The sequence below is a fragment of the Prunus dulcis genome, chromosome 3 (genome assembly GCF_902201215.1).
Source record: "Prunus dulcis chromosome 3, ALMONDv2, whole genome shotgun sequence".
Classification (NCBI taxonomy): Eukaryota; Viridiplantae; Streptophyta; class Magnoliopsida; order Rosales; family Rosaceae; genus Prunus; species Prunus dulcis.
The window spans coordinates 15,433,331-15,446,588 of record NC_047652.1 but is presented as its reverse complement, the minus strand read 5'-3'; the positions used below and the strand labels follow the sequence as shown (position 1 = coordinate 15,446,588).

At 36.9% G+C, this 13,258-nt stretch overlaps 2 protein-coding genes across 4 annotated transcripts; one reads left to right on the top strand and one right to left on the bottom strand.

Moving 5' to 3' along the window:
* Positions 1-901: 901 nt before the first annotated feature.
* On the bottom strand, positions 902-2,488 carry LOC117623581 (U-box domain-containing protein 21). The gene has a single exon (XM_034354625.1). The coding sequence runs from the start codon at positions 2,403-2,405 to the stop codon at positions 1,062-1,064; it is 1,344 nt and encodes a 447-aa protein (XP_034210516.1). The 5' UTR covers positions 2,406-2,488; the 3' UTR covers positions 902-1,061.
* A 3,955-nt stretch (positions 2,489-6,443) lies between these two features.
* Positions 6,444-9,225, top strand: LOC117622215 (zinc finger protein 4-like). Of its 3 annotated transcripts, XM_034352807.1 has the most exons (3): positions 6,513-6,808; positions 6,991-7,074; positions 8,124-9,225. In XM_034352807.1, the coding sequence occupies exon 3, from the start codon at positions 8,222-8,224 to the stop codon at positions 8,993-8,995; it is 774 nt and encodes a 257-aa protein (XP_034208698.1). In that variant the 5' UTR covers positions 6,513-6,808; positions 6,991-7,074; positions 8,124-8,221; the 3' UTR covers positions 8,996-9,225. The 3 variants fall into 3 exon arrangements, with proteins under 3 accessions (XP_034208697.1, XP_034208698.1, XP_034208699.1); XM_034352806.1 differs by lacking the exon at positions 6,991-7,074 and having other exon boundaries at positions 6,444-6,808; XM_034352808.1 differs by lacking the exon at positions 6,991-7,074 and having other exon boundaries at positions 8,119-9,225.
* Positions 9,226-13,258: the final 4,033 nt, after the last annotated feature.

The window sequence follows — 13,258 nt, the reverse complement described above, 5'->3', positions numbered from 1 at the left end:
TAATCTGTTTAATAACCTGTTTAAGACTACTCGAACCCGACACGACACGTTTATTAAATGAGGTCGGGTTGAGCATTCTTGACACGATAATTATCCTGACACGACACATACCCGACACAACATGACCCATTGCCTATATAGGTATCCCTGCTTATTTCTTGAGCTTGAGATTCCAAAGTCTCAGGCCATCCAAATTAGGACTTGTGCTCCCTCTAGAATTAGCCAAAAAGGACCAGAAGACCTTTGCAGCTTCAGCTTTGATCTCTTCATCTTTGACTGTCAAAGAATCATATTCAGTCCAATAGAAGTAATTTTGCACCTACTCATCTTGTAAATGGATTTGAGGAAGTATGAAGAAACATTATCCATAGCCTTATTGCCATTGTATCCTAGATTTCTGTCTTATTAGATACTCTTTTTCTTCCCCAGCATAGTATTATCTGTATGATGTTTTAGGAGCTCCTTCCTATGCATCCTAAAGGAGCAATCAAGAGGAAGGACGCATGCTTAATCTCTGAGGCAGATAATGTGACTGCACTAACCAATGAGGAGAGATTTTTAATTCCATCTTAGTTAACTCCAGATTGAAGTACACTTGACACTGAAGAGAGTCTTGAACCTGGGGATTCCATATAGTAGAAATCATTGGGGAGATATCCTCTCTCGTAGCTGTAATAGATCGTCTGCCAAACGAACTCTGTCCTGCTGATCTAACGCTCAGACAGTGTTTGTATGTCATCTGTGTTCGTATGGCAGAATTTCCCAAGTTTAAATGGACAACTTCTCGCCTTCAGAATTAATCTATAGTCATTTGGGATTTACTGCTCTAATGAAAAGCAAATGCACTTTTGTGACTTTTGGGTGACAAGAATAACTTTGTCAAAAGAAAAAAAGAACAGGAAAAGGAAAATGGCAACCTTTCGGCATACATTGAATGAATGAATGTTTGTTCCAGGTTCCGACCTGGTAATTGAATTAATTGTATGGTATTCTCTTTACATATCTTTCTATTTTGTACAAAAAAGAATTTCTAACCCAATCTACAGAACGAAAAATTTCACCTAACCCAAAAATGGCCTCTTTAGGTACTTGAAATCCATGGATGAATTAACACAGTCCACTTTACTTGAGTGAAGATTGAACAATTTCAACAAGTCAGTAACCTTCTCCTTTATCCCATCACCACAACCAACCTGCAAGAGAACCAAGAGCTTCTGAAATGCACCCACTTGAAGTGCCTCAATCAAAACGCTTTCCTCAGTTTCAATTCTGCAGAGCTTCCAAATTATAGCAATCGAAAACTCAGTCGCCAACTCCGAAATCCTCAAAATCTTCTTAACCAAAAGGGGCATTGTTAGAGCATTCTCAAGGACTTTGTCTTTCCCTTGTTTGCAATCACAGAGACCCTCCAAAACTCCCAAAGCCCTCTCACACAGGCGTCTCTCTGCGTCAACAATAATCTCTAGCAGCAAAGAAACCAAACCCAACTCCACAAATCTTGATCTGATTTCATCACTGGCTGCTGATGGAAATGAAATCATGAACAAAACAGAAGTCAGAGCAGCCTTAGTAGCTGCAGGAGAAATAGGCTCTCTAATTATCCCAACCAATGCTTCAATTGCTCCTTCACTCTCAACAAAGTCATCCACATGTTTTTGATCCAAAGAAAGCAACTTTCTCAGCACCAAAACTGCGTTTTGCCTTGCTGATAGATCTTTGCCCTCCAAAAACGACAAGAAACATCGCAAAGACCCTGCAGATCCAAGCTTTGATTGGCCTTCTTCACTCACTGGAAACATCCATGGCAGCATTGACAAAATCTCCAACAATATCTCCACATGATCCTCCATTGAAATGCTGGCAAAAGAATCGAACACAGCTGACAAGCAGCAGCCAATTCCATTCTCCACCATACACTTCTTGTTCCTCTCGCTCTCTTTGCCCCATGCTTTGATCTTCCCCACCAATTCTCCACACTTTCTACCGTCCCCGAGTCGTGCCGCGGCGGCAATTCTCTCACAAATCCTCGAAACCTCATACTTTGTCACGGGGATTCGAGGCGTTGGGATCCGTTCGATCCCATAAGACCGGTTTTCGACGCACCAATCTTGGATCATTCGACGTAGTGCATGGTTTGGTATTTGGTCAAAACTCTTGAGTTCCTGGTTAGTTGCCGGGCATGTCCTGTTCCCGGTCTCTATCCACTTCTCAATGCTTGATCGGTCGTACGTCATCCCCGTCGAGAGCGTCACCGGATCCTTCATCAAATCGAGAGATATCGGGCATCGAAAATGCATGGGAACCGCGATCTCCTCCATCTCCATGTCCAAATTCTCGCCAGCCAAAAACTCCTTCTTCTTGTTGGCGTGGCGGGTAGATTTTCTTCTTCTCCAAGACAAAATCATTGTTTTCGTTGCGTAATTTATTTTAAAAGTAGAAAGAAACAGAGGGCAAGTTGATCAGAGCAAAAGCTGAGAGAGAATGTATGTTTTTTTGGTTCTGTGAGAATTGTAGGATCTCAATGAGTTTATATAGTCTCTTGGGTTTTTGATACGCGGGGTCAAAACCGAAGTAGGAAGTTTGAAATGTTGTAGCGGTTTTGAATGTTGACCGTTGAATGTTTCAAAAGTTGAAAGAGGCAGGCAGGGACGGGGAGGAGTTTATTATTGGGAAGGGACCCTTGAATTCAAGTCGGCAGATGATTGACCAGCTGTTCTAGGCTGTGTGCGTGCGTTCCGTGTTTGGGTCAAATGTCAACTATTCGGTGCATGGACTGAGAACTCGGTCTTTCTTTTTCTATTTTTTGGATTAAAGGAAAAATAAAACATTCATCAGCAGGCCCAATGTCCAAATTATCAAACAACCATACAACATTATAGCCCAAATACCTAAATAGGGATTCTGTTTAGACCCAATGTTTTTGCACCATTTATTTTGGTTTTTGGGATTGAAAATTTATGGATTCACGACTTATAAATATATCGTTGTTGATTACAAAATTTGACAATGTGCGGTTTCTTGCACCGCATACTTATGAGTTATGCCAGTGACGGAGTCATAAAATTTTCATAAAGGGGTTAGTGTAATCTATTTTTCTTTAGGGTGACAAACAAACTAATTTTTGACTTGATATAAAAATCGATATTTTTAATTGCTATGCTCTATTTATTTACATGTTACACTAATTATCTACTCATCATCGATGCTAGCAAATTATCTACACACTAAGAAAATTTATATGATAATTTATCACTACAAAATCTAGAGTCTGAAGTATGACAATAGGAGATTTGAAAGGGGTAGCAATGATAGTGAGAAGGGAAAAGAAGACAAATATAAAGAAAGAAAGAAAGATGCATTTTGAAATTTGATTTTTAAAAAAATTATGATGGTATTAAAAAGACAATTGCCTCGAAGAAAATTTCAGAGGGGCTCGTGCCCACCCTAGGCCTTAGTTCCTTTCGCAACTGAGTTGTGTGGCTTACCTCATGTGCTGCAAACCTATAAATTTTCAAACCCATAAACCGAAACAAATAAGGAAGGGAAAGAACACACAAAAGTCTCACATTTTCCTCCTTATAGTAATCAAAGGTGACGATTTGTTCATCCATTGAACCCTTTCCACATAATATAGGTAGATTCATCATGTCAAGTAAGAATTAGGTAGTTAGAGAAATGTGACACATATTTTTACCAAGGGCCTTTTTTATTTATAATTTCATTGTAATTTTTTTATATTTATGATGTAACACTTGTTAATACTTGTTTTAATATCACACAACAATTTATGCTAAATTATTATTATTTTTTAATCGAATTCGCATTCGATGTGAGTAGGAAAATATTATTGTATTATTCTCCTCAATTTTTTGTATTTATAAAAGTATGAGTGTATTTTTATCTTCATAGACAATCTTATCTTCTTAAACTACGGGGAAAAAAAAGAAGAAAAAGGAATCTTCATAGACTTTGGCTCCCATATGAACTTTTTTGGTTAACAGATTCGTATGCTGCGGACGATAAATTTGAAAGAAAGCCAGCCGATACCGAGTCAACAAAATGGGAGTGAAAAAAATAAAAGATTCTTTTTCTTTTGACTTTTATTTATGAAGTAAATAGGAAATTGATAAATCATGAGAATATGCTTATTAGTTCAGGCATCTACTACTTTATATCGGATCTTAAATTATCTGAACATATGCCAAATCCCATGTTTATATTAGTAAAATTAAAGCACCGAAGCATGAGAATAAAGAAAAGTGTCACTAACCTAATGGAAGAATTAATGTACAATTAATTAGTGAATTAGAGGATATAATTATCATTAGAAAAGTTGTATATGGTGTATATATTCACCAGAACTCTAGTGCTGGTTGATGCTTGGTGGTGGGGGACCATTTAAAGCAAGTGTTTTGAGTTTGGGACAAGATGGAACAAAAAATACTTTAGTTTCTTTTAGGAGTCATTCATGCTTATTACAAAGTAATTCGCAGATTGTTACATGCAAAGAAAGTTTTATTAATTTGTGTGTTTTTGATGAGTTATTTATGTATACGCAATACAAATGACATTGTGGATTGTAGATAACCAAGAACACCTCCTTATATAGGTTAAATAGGTAATAAAGAGCACCTTCTTATAGGTAAAGACATAAAAATTTCAAGGCATTTATATGAGAAGAAAATTTTGAATAAGACGGTCGGACCACGTGATCAGTGTGACTGTCACAAGCAAGCAAGACCCTCTACATTGGGATCCCACCTAGTCCCACACACTTGTCTCACTCCCAATTGCAGGAGGTCTCTCTTGTTTATGAAAGCGATTGTACTGATGGCGTGATCCGACCGCTCTAAAGACCATTTCCTTCAAGAGGCTCTCACACCCCTTTCAGCAACTAAGTCTAAATCTGCTGAGATGAAAACATATTGTTATGGTCATCAAATTTCCAAAACATATTGTTATAGTCGTGTTGAAGACTTGCAACTTGGAAGTGGGGAATGGAAACGAAAGGGGGGAAATTGGCTCTTTCCAATGTTCCTTTCCTTGGGAAAAGGTACTAATATTCAATTAATTGTCTAATCTCTATTATTATGCAAACAACAAAGCTCCATTAACACTGCACAAACTCAAGGTCACGTGAGTATGCGATCTGATTCATCTTAAATATTTGAATATATATATATATATGGAAAGAAAAAACGAATCCTCTTTAAACATGTGTTTAGTGCCCGTAGGCTTGTAGTACCTAGTTATAGGCATGTCTCTACTGGCCAGGCTAGTTGAGCACAACGACATATATTAACTTAAACGAACCTCATTACTAGGAAATTAAACAGCTTTAATTTGCACTTCCCACAGCCCCTTGTTATTATCGACACAAGTTTTTAATATATTTATTTATTCTTCTTTTCTTATTGAAATTGAAAATATTTGTTGTTTTTTCACAAGTCAAATGGTAGGCCTTATAGGAATTAAAGCCTTGTAATTTACTTCAATTTGCAAGCAACTCTGATTCGTTAATTGTGTCAAATAGATGGAAAAAAAAAATGACGCGTTGCAAGTGGCTTGTAGCTTGAGTGAAGTAACCCCAAAAAAGCACCTTTCTTACCACAATTTGCCAATGTCATTTTCTTCCCTTTTTGGGTTGAGAATTGTCCAAGGGATGTAGCTTTCTGGTTTGCCTGGAATTTGATTGAGATTTTGGTCAAACATATTGCCAAGTGCTGCATTGGAGTGTGATACAAGGCCAACAAAAGAAGGAGATGTTCATATTATGAATTAAAGAATAAGGAAGGAGTTATTTGATGCACAATAGATTAATATGGAAAATGTTAAATTTAAGAGAGATGGACTAGCAACATTGTTCCCAACTTAATCACTGATATTTTATTTTGTCAAGTTTCTGACGTGAGCCTTTATATTTTTCAACAGATGATACATTAGGAAAAAAAGAAGATAATAATTGAAATTTTAGAAGATGGATGGACTTGTTGGAAATATTATAAATTACATTTTGGTATATATGGCTTTATATGATGATTATATGCATGCCCAGCTCCTAATTGGCATATAATATGGAAGCTGTGAGTGTGTGTGAGCAAAGAAAGAGTATTCGATTTGCGGGGGACGTGCACAGTGATCAATCTGATGAAAGAAATTGAAAGGCCGACCCCATGCATTGTGGACTTATCTCAAATCAAGAACTTCAAAAGTGGGAGTGAAAGATAGAGAATATCTGGTGGGACTCATAGCTAAGCTATACCAACATCAATTCTTTCCCATTGGCTCTTGCTTTGGCTTTGCTTCCCTCTCTCTCTCTCTTTTCTGTATGTAATTGTACTATCCTGAGTTGTAGTTAGTTGTGTGTGGAAGCAGTCTTGTGTTTTGTGGCCCAAAAATCAACAAAGCAGTTGTAGAAATGGCTGAGAATTGAGAGTAGTAGTATTATGTCACATCCTTTCTTTTTCTTTCTTAAATTTATCCCAACACTGCCTTTTTCCTCATACTCTCTGACCTCCCACCACTGTCTCCCCCAGCCCCACCACTCTCCTCTAATCTTTGCTTTCCCATAATTAAACATCAACCCTACTTTTCCTTTTTCTATCTTCAATTCTTTTTAGTAAACTGTTTGTTTGTTCTGAGCCTCATGATCTCACCCACCATTGTTTTGTCAAAAAGCTAGCAACCCACATATCTTCAGATGCTCACTATGACAAGCAACATTGAGTTAGCAGATGTCTGCTAATTTCAAACATTGTGAAATGGATACCCAAGAGCTACCCAATTGTTCTTGATCTCCATGTTCCTGGTACTTTTGCTCTGCCCATCTTTCTTTTTTTGCATCTTCTTGTTTTATTTGTATATCATTTTCTTTGGCTTTGTGGTTTTATCTGGTTTTGGTTTTTTACATCTTATTGGATTCAGGGTTTCATCTATATTGGCCACTTTTTGTGTTCTGATAAATTGTCCTGCATCCCTTTATGCCCCAAGTTTTCAGATAGTATCAGAATTTTGGTTAGTCTAAAGAGCAATTTTGCAGAGAATTGCAGGAATTTCTACAGGTCTTTGATAAAGGTCTCTCTAATCTCACTGTCTTCTGCAATCTCTTTTCTCTAGTCAGATACCAATTCATTGCAGATGTAGTGCTCATAGATTAAACTTCAAAACCTTTTTCCCTTTTGTAAAGTTGTAGAAAGTTGTCATGTAAAACAGTCACCTATAACAATATTTTGGCTAATTTGAGTCCATGCTTGGATGTTTTCTTAACGATTTGCGTACGCGTTGTAATTAATTTAGGTTTGATCATACAACCAAGTCCTTTTCTTAGAATTGCGTCTTTCTCTTATCTCTTAATTGGAATTTGTTTATGTTTGACTGAAAGTTGCACATGTTTTTTAGTGTGATTAAATTATATATTTGAAATTCATAAATTATAAATTTCAAAAGGGAAATCATAACGTTACCATATGTTTTTATCTGTGAGACCTTAAAATTTTGATTGGCCTATGTCTTGTCTCTGTTGGATATATTACCTTCTTTCTAACTCTAGCCTCCTTTTAAGAATCTATTGAACCCTCTGACATTTGAAGATGCTGGCCTTTTCTATTGTATTTTCGGAATAAAAAACCAGAGTGCTGGCCTGATTGTTTGTAATTCTGTGTCTTTCTCTGATCCTAATCGGGGGGAATGTTTTCTTTAAGAGATGAGACTCATAATTTAAATGAGTTCTTAGAAAGTGAAAGTGTCCCCAACTGGTCTCTCTTATATATGCTTGTATATTAGCAGCAAATGCTGTACAGATACAGAACAAAATATGGCACATTACCACACCACAACACTACTTTGCAGAGGAGAACATTTGCTCTCCACAGTTTATATGTTTCTGCTCTCTCTCTGCTCCAGAGATTAGTAGCTTACCTTTCATACTAATGTTTCCTTAAAATTGTACACATACTTCTACTTTCAAAGTTTTAATTGCAATCATGAAATAAAATAAAATAGTAGTTGTGATGGATCAAGAAATTTATACTGCAATTGTCATGTTCTATCTTTCTTTCCATTCTAGTGAAAGAGAGTGAACATTACCTCTAACATTTAACAATTCTTTGTTTCTGAAAGTGCAGGATAAGATCAACTAGTCTTTTGCTGAACTGGCTCAATCCGGTTATTTCAAGCCTGATATGTAAACTATCCCCCGAACCTAGAAACTGTCAGCTAAATCATGAACACATACTTTGACCTTGAAGTGGAAGCCTCCTCAGCAAATGACTCTGATGTTAGCAGCCAAGTTGCTTCTAACATCTCCATCCAAGAAACATCTGCTAATACCTCCAATGACAGCGCCGCCAACTCCACAAATCCCATTGCAGCTCAACAAGCGTTGGAGCCTGTTTCCCTTGACTTAACTCTTAGCTTCAGTAATGAGGACTTAGTGGGAAGGGATTCTGTAGGACTCTCATTGTCAAGCACAAGTGAGAGCAGCAATGAACCTGCGTCTCAAAACACAACAGCAGCCACTCCAAGACTTTTCTCTTGCAATTACTGTCAATGCAAGTTCTTGAGCTCACAGGCTCTTGGTGGTCACCAGAATGCACATAAGAAAGAAAGAACGCTGGCAAAGCGCGCTATGCGAATGAGTATTTTCTCTGAGAGATACACAAGCATAGCGTCGTTGCCTCTGCACGGATCTTCATTCAGGTCTCTAGGAATAGAAGCACACTCATCAGTGCATCAAGGGTTTGCAGCACCAGTGAGGCCTGCTGAGATTGGAAGCAGTGCAAGATTTGAACAGGGGTATTTGGGGGTACCCATTTTCTTGGTGGATGATGGCACTGAGCTGTTATGGCCTGGTAGTTTCCGTCGGGCTGCTGAGACAAGTAACACTCATCCAAGTTTTGTACTGACTCATGAAAGTTCAAATTCAAATTTTGTAGAGGTCACACCGCCCGTGGACGTAGAGACCAAGTCTACACCAGATCTCACACTGAAACTTTGAAAGGTTTGGTTTTGCAGGACACATAGCACAACTCTGGGATTTATGTCTGTTGTTCTCTAAATTTGTACAGAGAGATACACATGAGCTACATGGCTGCAAGTTTTTATTCTTTCAATTTCTTTTTGTTTGCAGCGCTTTGGTGTGTTACCTTTTCCGTGTATAAGAGCTCTATGAGGATCATTTGTGAGCTCCTTTGCTTATTGTGATATAAATGTTCCTAGTTTGGTCCATTTTCTTTCTCCTTTCTTGCCCCCTTACACAATGATGGAGCATAGCCTCCAATTTCTTTAGAATTACAATCACTTGTAGACAACTTCTCATTGCAAACCGCTCCATGGTGCGCATATAATAAAGTCCAATGCTGGTTTGTCTATGTCCCCAACTTCTGCAATGAAAAGGCCAGTATTTAATATGAGAGTTCACTTGCCAAAAGAAAATGTGATGGCTCTGGTCTTTTGCAATGTTTGGTATTTATTTGTTGAAATCTATGCCATGTTGAAGGGCTGGAAGTCAAATTGTTTGTAGGAAGGCCAAAGTTTGGTATTTATTTAGGCAAATTGATTTTTATTAACTTCTTCGATACAACGGCAGCCTATAACATTGGCTATTTATAATAACATTTACAAGTTTACATAATAAGACACAGCTCTTGAATTAATTCCAATAGATACAGATACAACTTTTTATATCTAAAAAGTCTAAGAGATACAATTCTTCATAAGAAACCTGTAGAAAAATATACAACTAATAATTTTATTTTCTAAATTTAAAATGTAGATGATGCATTACTTTTAACAAAATAAATACATGAGTTTTAGTGCCAATCTCCTCAACCAACACACAAGAGTTACTACTTTGAAGAAGGTTGGCTCGGAGGCCCATTCATCAACATGCTTATTATCCAGACTCTCCACTATGCTTTTCGCTCTTTTGGGGATGAAGCAGAGCTTGCAATATCCGCGGGAATCGGGAGATTTTGGACATTTTCCTACTTTCCTCTTCAGAAAGTACAGGAACCAGCATATAACTTGGGAAAAAGCAGTAGCAACCAAGCACACAAGCAGCGTTGGCAAGGGATCAGCTCAATTACAAAATAACATTATCAACTATTCAAATTCAAATCCACAACTGACTTATCAATAACAATCTGCTCATGACTTGGACTTGGTCTAACATCCCCCTGCAAGCTGAGTGAGCGTTGAAGAACAAGCAGCTTGAGAACCAGTGTACAAAAACGAGACGAACTGAGACCTTTGGTAAATAAATCCGCAGTCTGGTCTTGAGAACAAATATAGTTTACAACCAGCTCACCCCTCACTACTTTTTCCCTAACATAATGATAATCAACCTCCAAATGTTTCGTTCGTGAATGAAAAACCGGATTTTATGCCAATGAGATGGAAGAAACATTGTCACACCAGATAATTGGTGGTGGCAACGAAAGAGACAAATCACGAAACAATGAACGCAACCATGATAATTCTGCGACTGTATATGCAAGCTGACGATATTCGGCTTCCGTACTTGATCTAGAAACAGTCTTTTGCTTCTTTGAGCTCCATGAAATAAGATTGGAGCCTAAGAAAATGCAATAGCCACCAGTAGAATGTCGTGAATCAGGATCTCCGGCTTAATCAGCATCGGAATAAGCCCTCAACTGCAGCTGGCCTAGTTTATACCGTAAACCATGATCAAAAGTGAATTTCAAATACCTGAGAATGCGCTTTACCGCTTGCCAGTGAGTTGTGGTTGGAGAACGCATAAATTGACATATTGATTTACAGAGTAGGAAAGATCAGGCCGGGTAATCATTAAATACTGGGCGGCCCTGGAGTGGTGCAAGTGACGCCATCGCACAGGGCCCCGATTCTTAAGGGCATCCAAAAAAAATTCTTTATATTATATATATATTAATATTATATGAATTGTATATATAGTATAGCGTCTGGATATTTGCACAGCAGCATGTTCAGTAGAATTGGATGGAGCGCATCTCTCTTTGGCAAAAGGGCCCGAGTTCGATGCTCCTTGAGGTCGTTCTACTGGCTAGCCTTTTTTGATATTATTTTTGCATTCAAACTTTACATAATTATAAAATTTAAATAAAATAAAAAAACAGAAAGCCTTTTACAAACAGGCAATGTGAAGCTTAATTTAACCACACCAAAGGAGGAATTTATATGATATATCCCCCAAACGTTCTTAAAAATAAAATAAAAAAGGTTTTCTCCTTCAAGAAAAGTACTTTCTTCATTCAAAACACCATGAAAAAAGCTTCATGACTTCTTCTTTCTCTTAAACTCTGATTTTCTGGTAAGTAATCATCATTGTTCATCAATTTCTCTTTGGTTCTTTTTTCAATCCTTTGACAATTTTTGTTATTCTTTCAATTTCAGGAATTTGAACACCAAAAAAAGAAAACCCTAATTCCTGAATTCATAAAGACCACTCAAAATCGAATAGTCATATTCAAATCTCAATTCAAATTCAGGTATGTATCTAAATTTCAATCTATTCTATATATTACATGACTTATTTTATTAAATTATTATCATGTTGATGATTGGTTGTATGAGAATATAGTTTGTAGAAATATTTATCTATTTCTTGCTGGGGTTTTCTTCCAGGTTATAGGGTTTTGGAATTTTTCTTTATAATCTAAACATGCCACCTACTAGAAAATACGTTTCTGGATATACAAAACGGCTTAGAAAAAGAAAAATCGAGGAATTGACTCAATCTCAAAGAGGAGCTCTTGATAGATTCATTGTTAGAGAATCACATGCTACAATTGATGAAAATATTTTCAATGAACAAGAATAAGATGATGTTGAGGAATTGCAAGATATTGAAAACAATATGGAGCTTTTACCAAAAGAAAATACCACAACTACTGCAATATTAAATTTCTTGAAAAGATTAAATTGTTTTCCAAATGCATTCATTGCATATAGAATCCTATTGACTATTCCTGTTACTATTGCATCTGCAGAAAGAAGTTTTTCAAAATTAAAATTGTTAAAATCATACTTGCGATCAACTATGTGGCAAGAAAGATTAAATGGACTAGCTTTGATTTCAATTGAAAGTGAACTTCTTGAAAAACTTGATTATGAACATTTGATTGATGATTTCTCTTCTAAAAATTCAAGAAGATCAATTTTCAGACATTAGTATTGTACTAGCTGTGTTTTTTTTTCTTCTGGGGTAAAAGCTCTCGTAATAATTTTAATTCTTCAAATAAGACAGCAAATACAATGTGAATGATTTTTGGATAATCAGGTATGTTTTTGTTGTTGCTTTTGTGTTTAATGCAATATAATCTAATTTGTTAATGACATTTGTGTGCAACTACTCTTTAATTTGTGATTGCCAATTTTTTTTTTTCTATTAAACACAGATTGCTTATTGGAGGCAGCAAGAGACTTTATAGGGGCACAAGGAGCTTATTTTTGTACAAAACATTTAACTTTATCAAATGGAAACATTTAAATTTTTATGAATTTGATTTCTGATTGTCATTGCATATTTATTGATGGTGAATTGTAGTTATAAAAAAAATTGTTTATGACATTAAGTTATGGCAAATTTTTATAGTATTTTCGTATTAGATTATGCGATGCCCCAATTTAAGTTTCGCACAGGGCCCTCAAAATCTCAGGGACGGCCCTGGAGACCCTCTTGTTAATGGAACCCATTAGCAACCAAAAGAACTTTAAACCTCTCAATCGAACCATCAGATTTCCTCTTTATCTTGTACACCCATTTATTAGGTGAGAAGTAGCTGGAACCAATACCCAAGTTCCGCAATGCTGAAGGGCAATAAATTCTGTAGCCATGGCCTGACGCCATGCTTCTTACTTCACTGCTTTGCTAAAACATGTGGGTTCAACCTTTGAGACATCAACCACTGAATGCATTGCATATTTGGGATTTGGTTTTAGATGGCCAGTCTGTGATCGGGTAACCATGCGCACTAGTAGAGCTTCCTCAGAATTTCCTGCATCAATACAACTTGGAACTACTGAAGGAGAAACTGAGACCGGTTGTGGTTCAATGATGGGAGCAAGGGATTGCACAATAGTGTTTGGAGTAGAAATATTTGACGGTGACAGCTAGTTCTGGTGTAGGAGGCGTGTTTGATGAGGTAGATGAGGTATTGCTAAGTTGTGAAGCTGAGAAGTGGGTTACAAATTGGAAGTTGTGGCTGGTAATGGAATGGGCTCACTAGTTGGGCTTATATGAGGCTACAAAATAGAATTT